The sequence below is a fragment of the Aquarana catesbeiana genome, linkage group LG03 (assembly GCF_042186555.1).
Source record: "Aquarana catesbeiana isolate 2022-GZ linkage group LG03, ASM4218655v1, whole genome shotgun sequence".
Lineage (NCBI taxonomy): Eukaryota > Metazoa > Chordata > Amphibia > Anura > Ranidae > Aquarana > Aquarana catesbeiana.
This window is the reverse complement of record NC_133326.1, coordinates 573,210,732-573,236,368: the sequence shown is the minus strand read 5'-3', so window position 1 is coordinate 573,236,368 and position 25,637 is coordinate 573,210,732. Positions and strand designations below refer to the sequence as shown.

The 25,637-nt window shown below is 43.1% G+C and overlaps 1 protein-coding gene across 1 annotated transcript in view; it reads left to right on the top strand.

Annotated features, from left to right (window-relative positions):
- The window catches only part of RIBC2 (RIB43A domain with coiled-coils 2), a 49,960-nt gene that overhangs the window by 16,864 nt on the left and 7,459 nt on the right, over positions 1-25,637 (top strand). Inside the window, exons 4-6 of the mRNA XM_073621916.1 lie at positions 686-804; positions 10,394-10,621; positions 14,821-14,987. Coding sequence (XP_073478017.1) covers positions 686-804; positions 10,394-10,621; positions 14,821-14,987 — 514 coding nt within the window. The remainder of the gene's footprint in view (positions 1-685; positions 805-10,393; positions 10,622-14,820; positions 14,988-25,637) is intronic.

Genomic DNA, 25,637 nt, shown 5'->3' with positions numbered 1-25,637 from the left:
TCACACTGGTGTGTCGGGTCCGTTAGCGGTAAAGCGCCGCTAGTTTTAGCAGCACTTTTCAGCCGCTAGCGGGGCGCTTTTAACCCCTGCTAGGGGCCGAAAGAGGATTAAAACCGCCCGTGTTGCGGCATTTCCGAAGAGCTTTTCAGGCAATTTGGAAGTGCTGCCCATTCATTCCTATCGGCAGGGGCGGTGTAGGAGCACTGTATACAGTGCTCCTACACCGCCCCAAAGATGCTGCTTGCAGAATTTTTTATTCCTGTTCCGCATACCGCCCCAGTGTGAAAGCACTCAGGCTTTCACACTGGGGAGGCATAAGAGGCAGTTTTCAGGCGCTTTACAGGCGCTGGGTGACAACCCAGCAGGCTGAACAAAAAAAAACTGACAGCTCAGGTCAGAGCCGCTGTACTAACAATCCAATGTTGGTACCGCAATCTCCCCTGCTGTTCTATTGTGTTCTGACGGGGGGGGCCCCCTTCCAGAACACTCCAGTCAGCGCTCTTAGCCATTTGATCAGGATAAAAGAAGCTGGCTTCTGTCGGACCAGCTGCAGTACACACGGGATGAATGTTGGACAGTTTCTATTGAACCGGCCGATGCCGCCCGACATTCGGCACACGTGTACAGGGCTTAAGTTGGGACTGTATGATAATAATTACTGTGAGCTATTTTCTGCTCCTTGCAGATGGTCTCTATGACAAACACAGGATTGAGCTGGACAAGAAGGCAATGGAATTACAAAGAATGGAAGAAAAAGCCAGACGTGATGTCTGTACTTTCACAAAGGAATTCAACAAAGCACAGGTAAATATCACAAAAGCAGTAAAAAAAATTAAAAAAAAAAAGGAAAAAGTTGTTCTGTCCTCTTGTTTGGCCTCCTTTCCTCTGCGTCATGGTATATGGTGAGTTTACTCAATGTGGTCCATTTGCACCGATCAGAGAGTGATTCAGCCTCAATGTAAGTACCCAACTGTGTGGACTCCTAAATCCTTATATGACATTGAACCTGCATGACTGGACATATATTTATATTTTTTTCAGGCTTAACATGACCCTGCCAGGGGGTCAACAAAATTAGAGATTACCCTGAGAAGAAAAAAAAAAGGGTTTATGCATACCTGTATGTTGGCTTGTTTACTTAAAGAAGAATTCCAAGCATGGATTATTTTTGTACATCAGATAATCTGTTTGCCCCTGGAAATTCTAAAAAGTCCAGCCAGCTGCTGTATTAGAATATCCTGTGATATTCTGAATATTATGTATACAAAAGATACAGCGCTAAAACTTAATTTAACCTCCTTATTTTGCCCTTTTAACTTTACCCTGAATCATATAAAGTTGTACTCATAAGTTTACATACCCTGGCAGAATTTATGATTTCTTGAGAATTTTTCAGAGAATATGAATGATAACACAAAAACTTTTCTTTCACTCATGGTTAGGGTTTGGCTGAAGCCATTTATTATCAATCAACTGTGTTTACTCTTTTTAAATCGTAATGGCAACAGAAACTATCCAAATGACCCTGATCAAAAGTTTACATACCCCAGTTCTTAATACCGTGGATTGCCCCATTTAACATCAATGACAGCTTGAAGTCTTTTGTGGTATTTGTGGATGAGGCTCTTTATCTTCTCAGATGGTAAAGCTGCCCATTGCTCTTGGCAAAAAGCCTCCAGTTCCTGTAAATTCTTGGGCTGTCTTGTATAAACTGCACGTTGGAGATCTCCCCAGAGTGGCTCAATGATATTGAGGTCAGGAAACTGAGATGGCCACTCCAGAACCTTCACTTTATTCTGCTGTAGCCAATGACAGGTCGACTTGGCCTTGTGTTTTGGTTTATTGTCATGTTGGAATGTCCAAGTTCATCCCATGCGCAGCTTCCTGGCTGATGAATGCAAATGTTACTCCAAATGATAACATACTGTATTCATCTTGCCAACAATTTTGAGCAAATTTCCTGCGCCTTTGTAGCTCACACATCCCCAAAACATCAGCGATCCACCTCCGTATCTTTCATCACAGGCCTTGTTGTCTCCCCTCCAAATGTAGCGTTTATGGTTGTGGCCAAAAAGCTCAATTTTGGTCTCATCTCTCTGAGAAAGTTTGAGGCTTGTCTCTGTGCTGTTTGGCTTTTTGTAAGTGGGATACTTTATGGCATTTGCGTAGTAATGGCTTTCTTCTGGAGACTCGACCATGCAGCCCATCTTTCTTCAAGTGCCTCCTTATTGTGCATCTTGAAACAGCCACACCACATGTTTTCAGAGAGTCCTGTATTTCACCTGAAGTTATTTGTGGGTTTTTGTTTGCTTCTCGAACAACTTTCCTGGCAGTTGTGGCTGAAATTTTAGTTGGTCTACCTGACCGTGGTTTGATTTCAACAGAACCCCTCATTTTCCACTTCTTGATTAGAGTTTGAACACTGCTGATTGGCATTCTCAATTGCTTGGATATCTTTTTAGATCCCTTTCCTGTTTTATACAGTTCAACTACCTTTTCCCACAGATCCTTTGACAATTCTTTTGCTTTCCCCATGACTCAGAATGCAGAAACATCAGTGCAGCACTGGATGAAAAATGCAAGGGTCTGTCAGGAGTCCAGAAACGCATTGACTATTTATACACACACACTAATTACAAGCAAACAGATCACAGGTGAGGATGGTTACCTTTAATAGCCAATCAAACCCAGTTCATTGATAATAAATGGCTTCAGTCAAACACGAACCATGAGTGAAAAATGTTTTTGTATTATTATTCATATTCTCTGAAAAATGGCGCCAAGAAATCATAAAGTCTGCCAGGGTATGTAAACTTATGAGCACAACTGCATGTGCATAAAGTGCTATCAGTGCACATCCATTGTATATACATGTGCAAAACAGCAATAAATAAGTGCCTAAAACAACAAGTCAATTTCATAAAGTGCCTTGTGTACCAAACAAGTACACAGTCGTAATGTTGATATCAAGTGCTCAAACCACTCACCAGGTTTGGAACTCACTTGAAAGTGAGCTGGCTTGTCTCGGAGGCTTATAATAAAGCATGAGGGACCCACTTAAGGGTCAGAGTTTCTGATGAGTGGTTTGAGCAGTTGGGTAGGGGATTCACAGAACAGAGTGGAGTTTATGGCAACACATCACTTAAAATTCTAACTCAAGGTTGTGGCACATTTTCTTTTGGAGAATAAGAGACTATAAGCACAGGACGTTTTTTTTACAGTTAAATACACATTAATTGTGCTTATGCACTTTTTATCATCAATATTACAATTGTGTATTTGTTTGAGCTCAAGGCACTATTATGAAATTGTCTGGTTGTAATAGCACTTATTTATTGCTTTTTTGCACATGTATATATGATGGATATGCACTGATAGCACTTTACGTTGCACATATAGGATTTAGGGTAAAGGTAAAAACGGGTACTGTAAGGGAGCTCAATTTAAAGAGTGGCCCCCCCAAAAAATTTTAAGTCAGCAGCTACAAATACTACAGCTGCTGACTTTTAATATAAGGATACTTACCTGTTCAGAGATTCAGCGCTGCCCTCACCTGAACTCGTTCTTCACCGGTATTTGTGTTCCCGGCGCTGGCATCTTTACTATGGGAAGTCAGCTGGAAGTCCTAGTGGATTCACAGCCAGCTTCCTGCTGTGCATGCGCAAGCCATGATGTGCTTTGTCAATGGCTTGCCGACATGTCCGAGAAAGCGGGGGGGGGGGGTCAAACTTTCACTCAGATCACCTAGGTAATCCAAGCGGAAGTGGAAATGGATACCTGCCAAAACTAGGTACACGTGCCCCAGAAAAAAGGTGTTAAATGGGCTTAAAAGGGGAAATTCCCCCCTTTTGGGTGAAGTTACGCTTTTTACTAGTTTTTACTAGCACTGTATCTTATATATACATGGCATTGCTACTTCAGTAAAAGCCGGGAGAATGCATTGTGAGCACAGTAGATCGGCCCCTTGGCATGGGCGCCATTCAGAGAATGCAAAAGGTTCTCTGATTGGACAAGGTGGGGGCGGTGACATCCATTTCCAGCTCCCAGGGACATTGGCCAGGTATGGTATATACAAGTTGGACCAATGTAACTATGTAGACATATACTATATCATGGCCGGAATTCATCTTTAAACTTTGCTCAGTAGCAGAGCTCCTGGAACTTATCCTAATCCACACTTCCAGGTGTGTGGATAAATATGGCCTCCACTCTCCAGACTGTATCTTCCCACCAACTGCTGTGTCCTGCAGTGACTAGGGGGTCAGCAGGAGGAACCGCAGTGATCAGTGGGAGGAACTGCTACTCAACCAGCCCAAGGCATTAAATCGGATCGGTGTCAGAAGGTCTGCTACAGAGTGATGTTTTCACAAGCAGACTAGCAGAGAGTTCTGTATAAACCTGCTTTCTAATCTTGTTGACCCTCTGACAGTTTTGCAGAGTTTTTTTTCCCTCTGCCCATTTAGATTATTATTATTTATTATCTTGCTTGCCAGAGCAATCTTGAGGTGTGAGGAAAGCAGCACCAACAAGAATGAATTAATGAGGCATTTAGGTGCAAATGTACATTTTTTTTAAATATAAGTTGATAAGGCAGCCAACGTTTTTCGGTGAGTGCTACATATATAAGCAAAAAAAATGGCTTGACTTCCACTATCAGGCAAAGCAGTGAAATAACTGTGCGAATACATCCCCAGTGTTGTTGCTTATGTCCCCACAGCCTGTACAGTATTTGGATAAATGCCATCTGAAATGTCATCAGCATAGGGACATTAAATAAAAAGATACCCAATAAAACAAACAGCATGCATTCCAAAGCCAATTGTGGTTTCCCTGCAGCACTTTATAAGATCAGAGTGTTGGAGGGCAGATAGTTCACGATGCTTCACTTTGCACACTTCATCTTCTATGCACAGGAATATGGTGTTATAACATTTAAAAGGCTTTAAAATTACTCAATCCGATAGAATGCAGGCAAGATCAGAATGCTCTGTATTTTGGATCTTTTTCTTGAGAATGAGTAACTGATTTGTAATTAAAGAGAACTACAATTATGTCTGATGAGTCAACTCTAAACAAAAGATTTCCAGAGTCTGAGACTGTCTCCTGAACTTTGCAATCACCCCCTCCTCCCATTCAGCTACTCTGGTCTGCTGGTCCTCATAAACTTTAAATGTTTCAGTATGCCCATTATAAGCCCTGATAGCTGCAGTTGCAAAAGCCTGCTTTGCTTTTCCATGGAAACATTTGATAGCTATTCATCTCAGCTGCTAAAGATTGCTTGATCTGCTGCTGCGAGACATGGCAATTATTGTAATGTGGAGGATTTGTTTGTCAAGTGAGTTTACTTTTCCTTCTTGAAGAATCCCTCTAAGCACAGAAACTGCCATACAGAAATCCAAAGCTATTTCAGAAGGCTACACCGCTCTCTGTGAAAATGTATTCCTAAATATTAATACCACCCAGAGAATTTTAATATCAAGAAAACCTTTCTAAAAAATATAAAGGCTATCATTGATAATCTTCTTCTGTAAAATGCCAGTTGCCTAGCTGCCATGTTGAACTTCTTGCTTCAGTACTTTGAATTTTTGACCCCTTCCTCCTCACAATCTATATATTAACACTTCCCAGCACAATGTCCTGACACTTTGCACAGCGGATGGCTCTCAAGCCCAACTGTCACCGCTAGCTTCTGTTTCTATTGCTGATCATTAACCAGTCAAAGTTTTTCCTGATCATGTGACCTACCTGCAGACATTACACAATAGGAAGACAGTTAGGGCATAATTAACAGCCAAAAGACCTTTTGCGCAAAGGATCTTTCCTTAAACATGCAGGTTTATATGGGTCAAGTGCATGGAGGAGTGAGGTAGAAGTAGAAACAAATACCCCTGCCACTGGCTTTTGTCAAGGAAACCACTTTCAGCCTGGGAAAATCCAGTCTTCCAAAAAGGTTCTGACAAGGCATGTTAGAAGAGTTGGAGTAAGGCATGCAAACCATAATCTTATGATGATGCGGAAGATAACTTTATAATTATAGGCACCTTTTTTTAGTAAAATTATCAGAAAAATGGCATTAAAGCAAGTCATCCCTGACCTCTGTAGCCTCTTTTAATCTGGTGATCACAACAAAGACTCTAAAGTTGGATTTCTGTTTCAATAATTTTTATTCGAGTTTAACAAGTAGCCAAGATGCTATAGTTACGCCCATGCAGGGGCTAGCATTGATAGTTGTCACACAAGTTAGCTTCCAAAAACAACCAAAAGAGGCAATGTAAACATAAAGAAGAAAATGAGAACTAACACAGCAGCAGAAAATAGACCTGTTTCATAAGGCCGCCAGGGCCAAGGGGTCCTGAGAATGTTCCCCAAACCAATGGGGGATCCCCTGGCCCTGCCAATACCCATACAGCAGTGCCTTATACAGCCTATACAGATCACAGAGGAAGAATGGAAATCAGGAGAAAAATTAACCACACTATAGCCAACTGATGGCTACAGCGCGGATGGCTAGTTATGACGGCCTCCTGTGATCTCGCCTGCTACTGAGCGCTGGAGGTGCGCTCTGTGATCGCACACTGCTGATCACAATCACAGCTGATTATGGATGTAAAAAGAAGCCGGTGATCGGTGCTCCTTTCCTCATGCTGACAGCATGAGGATCGGAGAAGAGAGCCGATCATCGGCTTTTCTAAATGGGACATGCACACTGATAATCAGGGCACTGATTATCAGTGTCCTGATTATCTGTGCAGTCCCAACAGTGCCCACCAGTGCTGTCAATCATTACCCATATGTGCTGTCAATTAGTGCCCCCTATCAGTGCTGTCTATCAGTGCAGCCCAGCAGTGCCGCCTCATCAGTGCAGCCTCATCAGTGCCCATCAGTGTAGCCTCATCACTGCACATCAGTGAAGGAGAAAAATTACCTGTTTCCAAAATTGTATAATAAACCGTTAAAAAGTTTTTTTGTTTTTTTCCAAATTTCGGGTCCTTTTTTCCCTCTTTAGCAAAAAAATAATAAAACCAGTGGTGATTAAATACCACCAAAAGAAAGCTCTATTTGTGTGAGAAAATGATAAAAATGTTGCTTGTGTACCGTGTTGCCTGACCACTCAATTTTAGTTCAAAATGGGACAGCGGTGAATGCTAAAAATTGGCCTGGTTAGGAAGGGGGTAAATGTGCCCGGTAGGCAGGTGGTTAAGCAGAAAGGCGATAAAAAAAGAGGGAATCTGCACCTGACAGGTAGGGAACCAAGGAAGGCTACATGAACCAAAAGAAGAAGGAGGCTTTGGATTTCAAGCACTTCCTTACAGCTTTGAACATCCTTTCTCAACCTTTTTACCCTGGAAGAACCCTTACAGGTCTTGAGGAACCCCTAAAAAATGTTTTCTGATCTACATAATTAGGGTACATTAGTGTAAAATTGAACTGTAGATACAGTCAGGTCCATAAATATTGGGACATCGACACAATTCTAATCTTTTTGGCTCTATACACCACCACAATGGATTTGAAATGAAACAAACAAGATGTGCTTTAACTGCAGACTTTCAGCTTTAATTTGAGGGTATTTACATCCAAATCAGGTGAACGGTGTTGGAATTAAAACAGTCAAGCATTACAACCAGAGTCAAGCATTCGGCTTACATAGAGGCCGAATGCAGGACTCGGCCCCGCCCCCGACACCCGTGTCATTGGATTTGATTGACAGCAGCAGGAGCCAATGGCTGCACTGCTATCAATCTATCCAATCAACAGCTGAGAACCCCGGGCAGAGAGAGAGCGCATCCCCGTGATACAAGTTTGAGGGTTCAAGTTAGTAAGATGGGGGGGCTCGGAGGCCAGTCACTGACAGGTGTTTTTTCACCTTAATGCATAGGATGCATTAAGATGAAAAAACACGAACCTTTACAACCCCTTTAATTTTTGGACTAAAGTTCCACTTTAAAGAAGGGACGATTTAACCACTTAAGGACCGGTAGATTTTCCCCCTTAATGACCAGGCCATTTTTTGCGATACGGCACTGCGCCGCTTTAACTGAAAATTGCGCAGTCGTGCGACACTGTACCCAAAGTTGATGTCCTTTTTTCCCACAAATAGAGCTTTCTTTTGGTGGTATTTAATCACCTCTGCATTTTTTTTTTTTGAGCTATAAACAAAAAAAGACTGACAATTTTGAAAAAAAAACAATATTTTTTACTTTTTACCAGAATAAATATCCCCCAAAAAATAAAAAAAAACTAATTACTTCATCAGTTTAAGCCAATATGTATTTTTCTACATATTTTTGGTAAAAAAATCGCAATAAGCCTATATTGATTGGGTTGCACAAATGTTATAGCATCTACAAAATAGGGGATAGATTTATGGCATTTTTATTATTTTTTTTACTAGTAATGGGCGGTTATCTGCCATTTTTATTTATTTTTTTTAACAGAAGGTGATCTGCAATTTTTAGCGGGACTTCGACATTTCGGCGGACAGATCGGACACTTTTGACACTTGTTTGGGACCATTGGCATTTATACAGCGATCAGAGCTATAAAAATGCACTGATTATCATGTAAATGTCACGGGTAGGCAGGGTTCACACTAGGGGGCGTTCAAGGGGTTAAATGTGTTCCCTCATGAGTGTTTCAAAATGTGGGGGGGATGGGACTGACTGGAGGAGGAGACATATCGCTGTTCGTAATTACTACGAACAGCAGATCTGTCTCTTCTCTCCTGTCAGAACGAGGATTTGTGTGTTTACATACACAAATCCCCATTCTGGCTCTCTCCGGGTGGACGGAGGCGATCGGGTCCCCCCGCCGTGCAGCGGGCGCACGCCTACTGTGGCTCGCAAAGGAGCCGGCGTACGGGTACATCAATTCGTGGGAATGAACTACTTTACCGACGTATATGTACGTGAGCCGGTCGGCAAGTGGTTAAGTACTAACCATTTATTGCCTTCTATGGCGCGGCGGATGTCAACGGATATGTGTCCATTAACAACCACCGACTTCTGATCCAATCCTATCCTATAAAAACGGACAGATGGAGGATCCATTCCCCATCCGTCTGGTGGATCGGATTGGATGACAGTCAGATGGAAACAGACAGGTGGTCCATTCCCATCCAACCACCAATAGAGGTAAGCGGTCTGTGTCCGTTTTGAGCAGACACAGACCTGTCATCTGCCTGCTCAGCGGAGATCCCCACTAAGTAGGCAGATCCGCTGGCGAGTCTGCCCGTCTGAAAGGGGCCTAAGAGTATCATCTGCCAGCAGCCTTGGGAAATTGTTGGTAGGTAGATAAGGGAAAGCTCTCATGTTACTTGATCACCTAGAGACCTTGGGGTCGATTTACTAAAAATGAAAAAACTGTAATTTACACGTGCAGTTGCACTCTGCAAGGGCGTTTGCTCCAAGGTTTAATAGACGAGGAGAAGCAACAGTCTATTTGCCTTTAGTAAATCAACCCTCTAGAATATTGTGATTTGTAAATGCTTTTTTGATTATACATTCATAGAGGTTGATTTACTAAAAGGAAATAGACTGGGCACTTTGCAAGTGCAGTTGCAATCTACAAGTGCAGTTGCTCCAGATCTTAGTAAATGGGGGAAGCTCTGCTGACTGCCATCATCCAATCTGGTGCAAGCTAAATGCTTTTTTTATTTTCCTTGCATGTGATTGGGTATGCTTTACAAAGCTTCACCTCATTTACTAAGCTCTGGAGCAATTGAATTTGCAGTTTGCACAGTTTATTTGTCTTTTGTAAATCAACTCTATAGTGTTTTGGTACAGCTTTAGTGCTGCACTAACTATATTCATGCTTAGACAAATCCCATCCAAGTATGTATTCCTAACTCAGAATCATAGCTTCTATTGCTCTTAACCTCCTTCAAATCTGCAATCTGCCACTGTGATTTGACTTCCTGTTAGAGGATGGCTACCTTCATTCTCCAAGGTCCCACTGTATATAAGAACGTATCCACCCTCTCTTGCTCGCTCCTGAGTATGACTACATATTATGGGATTTGTAGGATGCATAGAGCAGTGCCCATGACCTCAAACAATGTGCACTGCACATTCCAAAACCAAATGAAAGGGAAAGAAGGGGTTTGGGAGCTTATGGACTTTACAAGGTGGGCAGAAAACACCGTAATTAATTTAATGAAATATAGATTACAGGGCCATTTATTAGTGGATATGTATGCATTATTTTTGGAGAATATGGATATTGCTTAGTGTCACTTTAAAACTTTTTAAAAATTTTACTATAGCATTTACACTTTCCACTTGAGAGGAGCAAAGACAATAAATTTTTATAGTATAGGCTTTTTAAACATACACAGTTTTCACATTATCTTTAAACGGGTTGACCTTATGTCGATGTTTTTGTTGTCATCTAGGCAGAAGAATCATTAGCAAGAAGAAAGTTTGAGAAGCAACAGGAAGAGGAGGACAATTCTGTAGAAATCTTCAACCTCGTCGAAGGAGACCTCCTTTCTGAAAACCCCGCCCAAGCAATAAGTGCTTTTGGCCCGCACCGCATAGTTACTGATCGCTGGAAAGGAATGAGACCAGAACAACTGGAGGAAGTTATTAATGTCCAGCAGCAACAGATACAGGAAAAGATGGTATGGGCATGTCTGTTTTCACTTGTATTTGTGAAAATAAGTCTGCATTGCTGTAGTAAAATAGCATTATATGTCAAAGCCCAGCTCCCAACCTCAGAAAATCATTGAAGGGAATTTACCAGCACTGGAGCAGACAGAATCTGAAGCAGCTGTGCATGGCAACCAATCAACTTTCAGATTTACTTTTCCAAGCTTAAAGTGTTTGTTACACCAACATTTCAAATTCCTGATATGTGGCTGTTGTACCATGTACTTGTGTAAAAAAGCATCTTGTTCTTTTTGTGCTTCTCCCTTTAGTGTGAATGTGAAATACCTGGTGATTCTGCCAGTCCCCCTGCTTTCCTATTTCAAACTGACCACGTTAGACACAGAAGCACATCCATCCCAGCATGGTCAGTTTTCTGGCTGAGCTGGATTCTAAGCCTGCCTGTCCTTCAATGGCCAAGAAAAATTTTAGACCGGTGTGAAGTGTGAAAAAATGCTGTAGCCTCCCTGACGGTATTCCCGAGTGTGGCTCGGGGTTAAATTTCAGCAGTAACCCAGAGCCACACTCGGGATTACATCTCAGGATCCTGGTGCAGGTTACTTACCTTGTCCCCAGGATCCTGTGATGTCCCCACGCTGTCTGCGGGCTCCGTCCTCTGCCCGAAGCCTCTCTGTGCCAGGCTTCGTTCCCTGCGAGCGTCGAGACGCACGGGGGCGGAGCCTGGCGGCAAATTCAAAGAAATGTAAAAATCATAACACATACAATACTGTAATCTTGCAGATTACAGTACTGTATGAAATCATTTCACTTCCTTTTTGTCCCCAGTGCTTTGGCCCATGCCCTGCATGCAGTTTTATATTATATATACTGTTCTTTCTGCCTGGAAACTTGAGATTGTCCATAGCAACCAAAAAGTGTCCCTTTACGTCAAAAGTGGCTTTAGACCAGCTAGAAAACAGCGATAGTAAATTAGAACAGTTGCAGAATTGAGCGATAGTGAATCGTGGGGAAATTAATTTTATTATTATTATATTATTATTTTTTTAATTATATTTATTTATTATATTATAATTTATGATTTTGTGTTTCAAACTTCATCATACCCGGGATGTCTACTAGACTCTTGGTGGACAGATCTAAGTGTGTTATTGCTAAGAATTACAGACAATCAATATAAAACGCCAAATTTCTATGCAAAATAATTGTACCGTTTTGAGACGCAAAAATCTGAAATAATCATACCGCCAGGGAGGTTAAGTTAAAAATGCTTTCAGAAATCGAAGTGTTAATAGTTTATTTTTATCAATTAGCAAAATGGAAAGTAAATGAGCAGAAATCCAAATCAAAGTTTGATGTGACCACCCTTTGCTTTCAAAACAGTATTAACTCTTTTAGTTACACCTGCACACCGTTTTTTAAGGAATTCGGCAAAATGTTCCAAATACCGTATCTTGGAGAACTAACCACAGATCTTCTGTGGACGTAGGCTGCATCTAATCCTTCTGTCTCCTCATGTAATTCCAGACAGACTCAATGATGTTGGGATCAGGACTCTGTGGGGGGAACAAACTATCACTTCCAGGACTCCTTGTTCTTTACACTGAAGATAGTTCTTAATGAAATTGGCTGTATGTTTGGTGTCATTGGCCTGCTGCAAACTAAATTTGGGGCCAATCACACGCCTCCCTGATGGCATGGTATGGTGGATAAGTATCTGCCTGTATTTCTAAACATTGAGGACACCATTAATCCTGACCAAAACTCCATTTACAGAAATGCAGCCCCAAACTTGCAAGGAACCTCCACTATGCTTTACTGTTGCCTGCAGGTACTCATTATTGTACTGCTGTCCGGTCCCCCACGAACAATGTTACCAAAAATATGAGGCAGAATACATATCGGCCTAAATGAATGAAGAGATTTGATTTTTTACATTTCTTTGTTAGATATGTTTAAAAAAAATATGTTTTGTTTTTTAAATTGTTCTTTTTTTGTTTATAGCGCAAAAAATAAAAATCGCAGAGGTGATCACTATTTGTGGGGAAACAAGGACATAAATTTTATTTGGGTATAGCGTCACACGATCGTGCAATTGTCAGTTAAAATAACGCAGTGCCGTATCGCAAAAAATGGCCTGGTCAGGAAGGGGGTAAATCTTCCGGAGCTGAAGTGTGTGTGTATATAGATAGATATCTATCTATCTATATACACACGTTTTTTTTTTCCTTGCATTTCTATTTTTACTGTGTACAGCTGCTTCCGGATTCGGTCTTCTCCAGTTTTAGAAAATTCCCCCCATTATGTTTTAGTACATTTCCAGGGCAATGTTGCATTTCCATGTCTACATTGAAGAGGGTTTAGATGGGCAGGGGGATCCCCAGCAATCGTAGACCCAGGATGTTTTTTTGTCTCCTTCATCTTGAAAGCAGACCTCCTCTATGAACTTGCTCAGTTTGACTTTATAATTTCTGTATTTTAATATAGAGATTAGGATAATTACTGTACCTCCACAATAGAAAACTAGAGATGGCCATATACTGTGGCTGATTCCCAGTTGTTATTCACTTCCTGGCTCTCTCCTATTCGACATCCCTCATACAAAAATCTTGTCGGTACATATTGATAATATCATCAAAGACTTTGCATGTCATTCAAAATTTGTTTGGTTCGTCTAGTTTTAACATTTTGATTTTGGAATGAATTAAATTTTCCGAACATAAACAACATTATAACAATATAAACAACATTCACTGTTAGAATTTAATTTGTTAACCACTTGCTTACTGGGCACTAAAACCCCCCTCCTGCCCAGACCAATTTTCAGTTTTCAGCGCTGACGCACTTTGAATGACAATTGCGCGGTCATACAACACTGTACCCAAATGAAATTTTTATCATTTTTTTCCCACAAATAGAGCTTTCTTTTGGTGGTATTTAATCACAGCTGGGGTTTTTATTTTTTGCTAAACAAACAAAAAAAAATTGAACATTTTGAAGAAAAAAAATCCTGTTTCATAGTTTGTTATAAAATTTTGCAAACAGGTAATTTTTCTCCTTCATTGATATGCGCTCATTAGGCTGCACTGGTGGGCACTGATAGGCTGCACTGATGGGCACGGATAGGCACAGTTAAGGCAGCACTGATAGGGACAGATAAGGCGGTACTGATGGGCACAGATAAGGCGGCACTGATGGCCAATGAAAAGATGGCACTGATGGGTGGCACTGATGGGCACTGATAGGTACCACTGATAGATGGCACTGGGCACTGATAGGTGGCACTGATGGGCACTGGTAGGTGACACTGATGGGCATTGATAGGTGGCACTGATGTGCAGCACTGTTGAGGCACTGATTGTGGGCACTGATAGATGGCACTGATAGGTGGCACTGTGGGCACTGATGGGTGGCACTGTGGGCACTGATGGGTGGCGCTGGTGGGCATCTGGTAGGCGGCACTGTTGCCTACTGCTAGGTGGCACTGGCAGGGGGCACAGGTGGGCACTGAGGATCTACAGCAGCTCGCCGTAATCGGGACTGATGTCCCTTTCACGGACGCCAGTGTTCGGCTTTTTTTTTCTCCTCACGCCGTCAGCGAGAGGAGAAAAAAAATAACCGATTACCGGCTCTGTTGACATCACATGATCAGCTGTCATTGGCTGACAGCTGATCACGTGGTAAGGGGTTGGGATCGACTCCTTACTCCGATCTGTGATCCAGCGAGTCTCATAGACTCGCTGATCACAGAGCGCGTCACGCGCGCCCTGCAGGGGTCGCGCAGGCCGCTCGGGCACGGGAGGACGTCAATGGACGTACTCCCGACAAAGCAGGTCCGCGCTGTAGCCGTCATTTGGCTATAGCGTGGATCTGAAGTGGTTAAAAAGAACATTTTTCATCCTGCTCCTTCGAATAGTTTTTTTACTTTTCACTATTGTCGAAAACAATTGTTAATTTGACGACATTAACTGCTAGAAAATCAATCAAATTGATCTTTTTTTCAAAAAAGATCTAGTGTAAAGTGGCCAAATTTAGACATTAATTGCTTGAGTTGTTATAATGTTCTCTGAAGCCACAGTATACAGTGTAATGCCTTCCACTGATTTTTGGATGTATTATGGCCCAATCAGGTATACATTAATTGATCATAGATAGATTTGGCACCACAGTAGCTTTAAGCATGTTGACATTATGATAACAAAGCTTTTTTTGACAGAGACTGAAGGAAGAAGAGAGACAAAGGCAGGCAGAATGGGACCGCAGGAGGGTACAAGAAGCCCGAGCCATGGTGCTACTTGAAAGACAACAAAAACGTCAGGAGAAGGAACTGCGCAAAGAACAGGATCACATCAACCTGCAGTTGGTACAGGCCCACAAAGCCCAGTAAGTTATCACCATAAAAATTGAAGTAGACTAGACCTTGTGTGCAGATCAGGGGGACCAAAACACACAGTGTTAGTCCATTGACCCTATTAAGAATATTGTTTGTTGACATCTGACAATCACACCTACCTGAATGTCCTAAAGTATGTAGAGATCCCTTAAATTATCAAGTTCAGGTGTTTCCAGTGAGAGGTACAGTTTATGCTGCAAAGCCATTTTAGACAATTGTACAATTTTAACCTTGTATTGACAGTTTGGAGAAGGTCATTTTTTGTTCCAGCATGACTGTGACCCTGTGTACAAAGCCAGCCCCATAAAGACATAGTTTGACCGGTTTAGTGTTGAAGAACTTGAGTGGCCTTTACAGAGCCCTAACCTCAACCCTACTGAACACCTTTGGGATGAATTAAGAGCCAGGTCTCATCCAGCATAAGTACCTGATCTCAAATGGGCACAAATTCCTACAGACACTTCAAAATCTTATGGAAAGCTTTCCCAGAAGAGTGGAGCCTTCTATAATGCCAGAATGAGGGAAATAGTGCAGCTCCATGGTCAAGTAGCTGTAAAGGTCAGGTATCCACAAACACTCTACAACTGTCATGGATGAGCTATCCTCTGTAAATATTTAATATCAGATAATAATCTTATAGTTCTGCATATTACAGTTTTGTGGGGTCCATCCCATCACACCATACATGGCCTCTTTTTCTTGCAGTTTCTCTGCAGAAGCAAAATTCCTCCCAGCCTTTACACTCTTATGAAGCTTATACAATAAGTAGTGTTCCACTTTTCTGACAATGGAAATGGTACTGTGAGGAATGCGATTCCTATACATTAATCACCATCTTAGTCCTTCTTCCATGTCAGTACTAAACTGTTCCTGTACTTTTTCTTGTACAAAAGGTTTATTGAGCATAAAGACCATCAATAGTACAGAAAAAGAATAACATAAATGAACACATTACATTGCATGTACATTTTTACATAGTTGAAATAGCACCAGAAATAATTCGGGATACAAAGACTATCAAAATTTCCTGAGTGAACATGGAGGGTTCTATAAGGTTAGTAAATATGGTGAAGTAGTTACACCCTGGATCGTAAAAGCATAGTGATACCGGTACCGGACATTATAAAGCGCATAAATCAAGATAGAATACGCTATGTAACCTTACAGTAATAAACAAAACTCTAGAAAGGCAATATGTGTTCGTAAGCATTTTGTCATCATGCAGCCTGACCCAGCAGGACTAAGCCTGCGGGTCAGAGGGCGTAGAAAGGTGACAAGAATTGTAGAAAGAAAAAGGGACAGAGGAGGGGTACAATAGATATTTAGAATAGGAATGAAAGGAAAAAAAAAAAAACAGAGAGAGATAGCTAAGTGGAGGGGAGGGGGTCCGCGGGGTGAGGGGGTGCAGACATACTACAGAGAGAGTAGTGCCGAATCAAAACGGGAAGGGCGGGCATATACCACCCAAGGTTGCCATGTCCGGAGAAATTTGTCGTGTGTGTCTGATAACACGGCCGTCAGCTTCTCGTTAACCATGATGTCATTAACGCGGTTTTTACCCGCTTCGAAACTGAGTACTGGAGTTTTCCAAGCCTTTGCAATGGTTAACTTAGTTGCAGTAAATATATGAGATGCCAATTGGCTTTCTGGTCGCAGCAGTTCAGTAATTGGTTTCCCCAAGATGGCCTCAAAGGGGTCCCTCTTTATAGTAGTGTTAAAAAGATTGAGAAGAAGTGCATAGACTCTGACCCACAGTCTGCATACCTTGGGGCACTGCCACCAAATGTGTGCCATCGTGCCTTCTTGAGAACACCCACGGAAGCATAAAGGGGAATATGATGGGATAAAACTCGCTAATCTGGCCGGGGTATAGTACCATCTGTAAAGTATTTTATAAGCATTTTCCAAGAAAAGAACCTTCTTGGAGCACTTAGGCAGTGCAATAGTCATGACCTGCCAATCCTCTGGGTCTAGCCTTTAACCCAATTCCGCCACCACTGGATATGATATGGTCTTAAAGGCGTTTTTTTGGAGCCAACAATGGCTGCGTATATTAAAGAAATCAAACCCGAGGATTGGGGTCGTGATCTACAAAGGCTTTCAAAAGGGGTTAAGGTATAAGGAGTAGATTGGAATCTTATGAGGGATTTGTATGTATCTAAAGTGTTCCCTGAGAGGGATGTTGTGAGAGGAACGTAAGGCTGCAAAGGTTATAATCCTAGTTGGGGAAAACATGGAATGGACATCAACAAAGCCATTTTCAGTCCACCACCGGAATTGCCGTGAGTTATCGCATCCAGGTGGGAACAATGGACACTGAAGAAGGGAAAGTAGGGAAAGATGCAGAGAGATTAGACCTGCAGAATATTTAACTGTGTCCCATAACCTTAGTGAGTGGGCCAGACATGGACCAATGTTAATTGGACGGTGTGCTGGAGGGAGCCATGGGAGGGAGGCTAAGGATATCGGATGAGTCCACCAGGTTCATAGTGGCCTGCAATGGCAGCTGATATTTCTCATGAAGGTGGGATAATGGGGCGATGGCTGCTGCTGTATAGTAAACCTGTAGGTAGGGAACGGATAGGCCACCATTAATTCTACGAGCAAAAAGCACCTGTTTCTTAATCCTGGGTCTCGTGGAGCCCCAGATAAACTGCAAGATTTTGCGCTGATGTATAAGGAGGTTATGAGAGGGGACCTGGACCGGCAATACCCGAAAATAATAGAGCAGTTTTGGGAGATAGGTCATACGGACGGTTGCAATCCTGCCTAACCAGGACAACGGAAGAGTGGACCATGAGGAGAGCATACCCGCGAGTTTCCTAAACAGTAAGGGAAAATTGGCTTGATATAGGTCCGAGTATATTGGGGTAAGCCGGATCCCAAGGTAGGGTAGTGAATTTAGCCATTGGAAAGAAAAGTTTGACTGCAGGCTTGCTAATTCAGAGGGCGAGAGATTTATCGACATTGCTTTAGATTTAGCGGGGTTAACTGATAGGCCCGAAAAGGTGGCAAAGGTATCCAAAAGAGATAGCAGGTTAGGGAGGGTGATTCTAGAGTTAGTAATGGTCAATAAGATGTAATCTGCAAACATTGACAACTTATGCGGGATGCCCGCTACTTCAACACCCGCTATATCCGGATGGAATCTAATGGCTTCCGCCAGGGGTTCAAGTGCTAGAATGAATAATAGTGGGGAAAGTGGACAACCCTGGCGGGGTACCCCTTCTAATAGAGAAGGTATGTGATTCGAACCCATAATATTTCACTTTGGCTTGGGGACCCAACTCATAAAAGAGGTGCCAAATCCGGTGAAGGAGCGGTATATACTCTTCTCCTTCACCACTCCGAAGATGCTGCTAGCAGGACTTTTTTTCCCGTCCTGCTAGCGCACCGCTCCAGTGTGAAAGCCCTCGGGGCTTTCACACTGGAGACAAAGCAGTGGCACTTTCGGGTCGGTTTGCAGGCGCTATTATTAGCGCAATAGCGCCTGCAAAGCGCCCCAGTGTGAAAGGGCCCTAAGTAATAAGTGATACAGAAAATTTTTTACATTTATTAAACAAAACAAACCTCCAATCAGTACACTTGTATGTATAATTTAGATAACAAAAAAAAAACTATATCTTAAATATCAAATACACAAAAACAGGTAATCAAAACTTTTGGACGAAAAAAATTGGGCTAACTTTACTGCTTAGTTTTTTTTTTTTTAAATTCATTAGTGTATTCTTAAAAAAAAAATTGCGTTTGAAAGACCGCTGCACAAATACCGTGTGACATAAAATATTGCAACAACCGCAATTTTATTCCCTAGGGTCTCTGCTAAAAAAAATATATATAATGTTTGGGGGTTCTAAGTGATTCTCTAGCAGAAAATACAGGATTTTTACCTGTAAGCAACAAATGTCAGAAAAGATTTAGTCTTTAAATGGTTAAACTGAGAACTCCTACACACAGAGTTCAGCTCATTGATAAAAGAACCTGAAGAGATACAATGTTTCTTCTTATCAGATTTGGCAGGCTGCCCAGAGGAGGAGAGAAGAAAACTTCAGGCAACTTGCATTGACTTCTATTACAGAAGTTATTTGCTAGACACCCTGAAGTTATAATCGGCCTTTTTTATCAGCACAATCGGCCGATGCCGATTAAGTAAAAAACGCCAAATATTGGCCGATATATCGGTCAACCTCTAGTTTGTAGAATTTGAAGATAAGGTTTGAGGCCCCGCCGTCTGGCGATAGTGACCGGTGAAAGATCTGTAGGGAATTACCCTGAAAGGAAAGAGTTTGCTGTTCTCTTGCAGCCTGTAAAAGCTTCTCTTTGGTGCGGTAATAATGAAACTTAATGATGACATCTCTCAGGGACCATCTGTGGGTTTAGAAGACAGGAATCTATGTATACGATCGAACTCGAGCCTGTCCACTGGGATCTCTGGGGCCAATTCCTGAAAGAAAGCGGTAGCTGTGCCCTGTAGGTCTGTCACAACCTCAGGGATACCGCAAATGCGTAGATTGTCCCTGCGGGCCCTATTTTCTGCATCTTCTAATTTATCTTTTAGGGTCTCGAGCTCCGCTGTCAACTTATCTACTTCCTCTTCATGTCCCTCCAGCACTGTTGTAGCTAGATCCATGCGTTGCTCTAATTGATTGGTGCGGTGGCCTATCTCTTTAAGGCCCTACACCAAGTCAGAGGAAAGTTTGCGAGATGCCACAGTGATTTCATCCCTCACTATACTACGAAACTTTGCCAGCAGATTATCAGGGTCCATGGGGAGAGGACTGTGGGGAATTGTTGCAGGCTGTCTGCTGGAGACTCTGGATTCTCATCAGAGAGGTGAGCAGCGTCATCTCTCTCTGGAGGCTCAGGCGCCATATTGGGTTTCCCTCTGCTGAAGGCTGAAGAGGACCTATGAGGCTGCCGAGCTTTTGGTTTGTTTTTTACGGATCGGTACATTACCGGCTAGGTCCAGGGATGATCCGGAGCCCGCGGAGGTGAGTCTGCTGTGTCCCCGCTCGCTCTGTGCTTTATTAGGCCGGCTTAATGATTCCGACAGCGTGGAGCGGAGGAATCAGGCAGCCATCTCCTTGTACTTTTTCAAACCTTTCAGCAGTCAATTTCCTTTAATTGAATGACAGAAACTCATTCCTTATTGCCTAATAATATTTAACCGGGTGGGCGTGGCTTGATGGTGGAGCGAGCGGACATGAAGAACCACCCCTCCGGCTCAAGAACGACATCTTGCAGTGATCTTGGGTCACTTCTTCAGACCGCCACCAAACTCTCTCCCACAGTCATGGGCACACTTTAGGCTGGCGCCATGGTGAAATACGGGCCACCCGCGCTGACATCCGTGGTGGGACAACTCACCCCTTTCAGATGGCAAGGTGGCATAGAGACACAGGCAGAGCCGCCTGACACGCTGCAGCCGTCGTCCTCCTTTCTCAAACAGCCTACACCTCTGGTGAGTGAATCCAGCCCTGCTCTATTTAATACCCAGCCACACTCCCTGCAGCCCCAGGACTCCCCCCTAGATAATGAGGACTGCCAGGCTCTAGATCCCCCCCCTGCTGAGCCTACACTGGCCACTATTATGCTGGCTATACAGGACTGCAAGGCCTCCCTTTCTACCCAGATAGCATCTATCTTCATGGACTTCATGAAACAAGATGTGCAAAACTTAAGAGATAGAACAGGGGGCTACTGAAGAACGTATAAGCTTCCTGGAGGATGTTGTGCACCCCTTATCTGCCACCGTGCAAGATCACACAGGTGAAATGGCAGCTCTCCGCACTAAAATTGATGACTTGGAAAATCGTTCGTGCAGGAACAATCTCCGTTTTGTGGGATTTCCTAAGCGCAGAGGGCTCTCAACCAGAAAAATTCTGATACTCCTTGCTAAGGGACATTTTTGATACAAAGAAATAAAAAGAGAGAGGGGCGCACCGGCCATGTGCATTATCTTTTGTAAAATATTTATTAAATAAAAATGATAAAAGAAATTACTCACAAGCGGTAGTAGAGCAGGGTGCAATATAAATCAAGCACCGACTAGCAGCAAGCGGTTATAATGATGAGCAGAACCTTCCAGAGATCTTAGAGGAACATACAGACATCACTACCAGCTAACGCGTTTCGAAGGGTACGTCCCTTCTTCATCAGAGCACAGCAGTGATCTCTCCTTCAGTGGTCCCTGTATATATATAGAGTGCCAAAAAAGGCACAATCAGTGAATTAGGGAGGGCCCATGGGGCCCCTCCCCCTCAATGGATCCCTCCCTCCTGGGCTCCTCAAAGGTGATAATAAAAAATTAGAAAGTTGTCAATTAAGAGTCAAATAGAAAATATATAAAATATAAAATGGAATTGAATATAGATACATATATGTAAATATCAATGTGATTACTTTCTGCCGAAGGCAGAAGCTGCCCGTGGGCGAACATACCATAAACACAGTGATGGATGATAGCATGCTGGGCACAGGAAGTGCAGAGTGGCATAGTCTATATGAGCCTGTTATTGGGGGGATGAACCTTATGGCTAGCAAGCTATCATATGTAGGTGAGCACTGTACCTTCTACTACACCGACAGCACTGTCCGATCCCTGTATGTGTGAGCGGGTCGCCATACGCTTCCTGGTAGTGTATCCTTGCTGGAACGCACGCCAGTGCATTTGCGTTCCAGGCAAGAGGAAGGGGCGGGGTACACGTCACTTCCTCTGCGTCAATCGTCGCCCACCAGTGACGTGGGCGGCGAGAGATTATACGGCGCCATGTTGCTGGGGGCAGACCTCAAGGGGTCACGGCCAATAGAGCACAGGAAACACCTGACGTCAGCCCAGCAGACAATGGCTGCGCCAATCGAGGGGCCCCAAAGGAGCGCTGGAGGATGCAAAAAATGAATGAACACAGGGGGGGCCCTCTGCACATTAGTAAAAGATGTATGATGCTGTGTACACAAAATAGAGACCAAAAATTAAGAAAAATCGCTAATGATGTGTGATATATAAATATTTCTCCCCCATATGTTAAAGTAACAATGAAAAAGTACATATATGTAAATATATATATAAAAAATAAAAATAATAATGATAAAAAATATTACTAATAAATGATAAAATGATAGCTGGCACTAGCACAAGGTGCTCACTACGCATGCCAATCTGCGCGTCACGTGGGCAACCATATCACTGGCATGTCATGGACTGACCTTGGGCATATGAGGAGATAATATGTAAAAAAGGGGGGATGGCCCAAGCCGAACCAAATGTAAAAAATATATATATATATATATATATATATATATATATATATATATATATATATATACACACACATACATACATTTTTGACCAGAAAGGTAGCTATAAATGCAGTGTCAGGAACTGTGGAACATGTCAATACATGTGGCACAGAAAACAGACAGTCACTGGCAAAGACGGTAGGATCCACCGTCTGAAGCAGTTCATCAACTGTGGGACGGACCACGTGGTATATGGCATCATTTGCCCATGCGGACGTCTTTATCAGGAGGGAGGGATCCATTGATTGTTCACTGATTGTGCCTTTTTTGGCACTCTATATATATACAGGGACCACTGAAGGAGAGATCACTGCTGTGCTCTGGTGAAGAAGGGACGTACCCTTTGAAACGCATTAGCTGGTAGTGATGTCTGTATGTTCCTCTAAGATCTCTGGAAGGTTCTGCTCATCATTATAACCGCTTGCTGCTAGTCGGTGGTTGATTTATATTGCACCCTGCTCTACTACCACTTGTGAGTAATTTCTTTTATCATTTTTATTAAATAAATATTTTACAAAAGATAATGCACATGGCCGGTGCGCCCCTCTCTCTTTTTATTTCTTTGTCTGCTAGGATTCCCCATCCTTGAGGGCAGCAAGGCCTGTGTCGTTCTACCATCTGTCTGGTTGCCCACTTGTGTGCAGGAGTCATTTCTTTTTCTGGTAACATTTTTGATATAGATGCACCCTCTTTCTCCTATGTTATCGAGTGTGCGCACTGTACTCCTCCACATCCCCCTCCTGCAGGAGCCCCCCCACGATCCATGATTGCACGGATCCTTAACTTCCAGGATAAAGTTGCCATTCTACAGCTTGCCAGAGAGAAAGGTCCTCTAAAGTACAACTGCAATACCATCTCAGTCTATCCTGACTTCTCAGCTGAAGTCCAACGACAACGCACATCCTTTGCGGCAGTGAAGGCCCGCCTGCCTGCGCACCGAGGGTCTGTCATACGCTATGCTTTTCCCTGCTAAACTGCGGGTTATCCATGATGGCAAAGCTTACTTCTACACCAACCCTAAAGAAGCCATGGTGTGGTTAAATGATCGTTATGGAGTTTTACCGAGGCGCAGGGCTGACTGAAGATGGCCAGTGCTCCCTACAAGCACCCCTTATGCTCCCTAATTACAACTCCATTACATTTTGCCTCTATAGACAGGTAATGGGTTTGCACACCTTGCCTTTAAATGTGGTATATGCTCCTCAGGATGACGGTTGCCTCTCCCCCTGATGTTACAAAGCTTACTTCTACACCAACCCTAAAGAAGCCATGGTGTGGTTAAAAATCATTATGGAGTTTTACCGAGGCGCAGGGCTGACTGAAGATGGCCAGTGCTCCCTACAAGAACCCATTATGCTCCCTAATTACAACTCCATTACATTTTGCCTCTATAGACAGGTAACGGGTTTGCACACCTTGCCTTTAAATTGGTATATGCTCCTCAGGATGACGGTTGCCCCTCCCCCTGATGTTACGGGAGTGGTATCCTACTGTACCCAGCCTTCCCAGACTGGACCTCTTCATAATCCTCGTGGTCATGTCCCCCGCATTGCAGAAGGCATACTATCCTTTGCACACCCTTCTAACTGTAACTGTCTACTATCCTGAAACTGTACCCCTTTTTTATGATGTTCGAGAGCCAAGACGGAATCCACACTACCCCCATACCAGTTGGTGGCGTGGCCACGGGACAGTTCCCACTTCGTTTGAGTGAGGATTTTTTTCGGATCAGGGATCCAAGGCTCGCTATGTTTGGATGGCTGAGCGGGACCGTGGCATGGGGTTGTTTTTCATGGACTTCTTACCTTTTTTCTTTTTGTGGTTGTTCTTGTTGTTTTTTTCTTGTACTTTGGTTTTTCATGTATATCCGTGCTTCCTTCAACTTGAATAGTGCCTTACACTTGTTATTATATGCCTATGCTCTTATATATCCTGTGTGGCATGACATGCAATGTTATATCTCTGCTATCTGCCCCCAGATGTCAATTATGTACTGTTTGACTTACTATGGCACGACCACTAAAGATAATTTCCTGGAATACTAGGGTTGAACTCACCCCAGAAGCGATCCCCGGTATTCTCGGTCCTGAAAAAATATTGCCCCCAAATTATTTGTCTCCAGGAAACATATCTTGTTGATTCTAAAGTGAGGACCCTCAAGCCGCCATGGTTAGCTCAATCCTATCATGCTACTCATACAGCCTACTCTAGAGGGGTCTCTGTTTTGTTGGCCAAATCTCTCCCTGTGGAGATATTGCAAATTAAAACAGACCCGGATGGCAGGTATGTTGTGCTTATAATACAAATTGCCTCTGTGACACTCACCCTGTTGAATGTTTATGTACCCCCTCGATTTTCCACAGATGTGTTAGTAAAACTGTCACTTACGCTTTTATCTAAGCCCCCAGGCCCACTGCTGAATATGGGAGATTTTAATGCTGTAATGAACCCGGCTTTGGTCCGCTTGGGGGGTGGAGGTAGATCCTTCACTTCCTTTACTGACTGGGCCCAGGTCCACAGACTCACTGAGATATGGTGATGAAACACCCAGATATGTGTCAATACTCTTGCCATTCGGATTCTTTCCACACCATGTCTCGCATAGACCTGCCATTTGGTACACGAGACATTCTCAGTGATTTCTGAAGTATCGTACCTACCCAGGGGTGTATCAGATCATGCCCCCTGTCTGTGGATCTTCTTCTTCTTCCAGGTTTTGGCCTGAGTATGTGGCACCTGAACTCTCACTGGATGGAGGATGAGATAGTACAGGGGGAATCTAGGAAGGGTATTGTTGAATACTGGAATAAGAACTCGGGTACAGTGGACCCACTTATGGAATGGGAGGCCTTTAAGACCATGTTGCCAGGTACTTTTATGTCCATTACTGGCATTTTACGTAAAAATACCCAACTACATACTGTGGAATTGGAGATAGCCATGACCTCTGCTGAATCTGCCTATGCTTCTGACCCTTCTCCAGCTAACAGTGACATCCTGGTTGCAGTGCTGTAGGGGATATGAGCTCCGCCTGCTGGACCTTATGCAAAAACGCATGCTACATATAACCCAAAAATCATTTGATCATGGTAACCAGGCTGGACACCTCTTAGCTTTCTTGACTAAACCTGAACACTCCCCTATTTCTATCCCTCGGATCTTGACTACACAGGGCCAGATTAGTGACGCTCCTAGGGATGTCATGGAGACATTTCTGGACTTTTACAAGGACCTATACTCCTCCAGAGCAGATTAAACTGACTCCCAACTAAATGACTACCTGGCCCAGATATCTCTCCCCTCTCTTTCGGTTGAAAGGCGTGGGGAACAAGAGGCTCCTC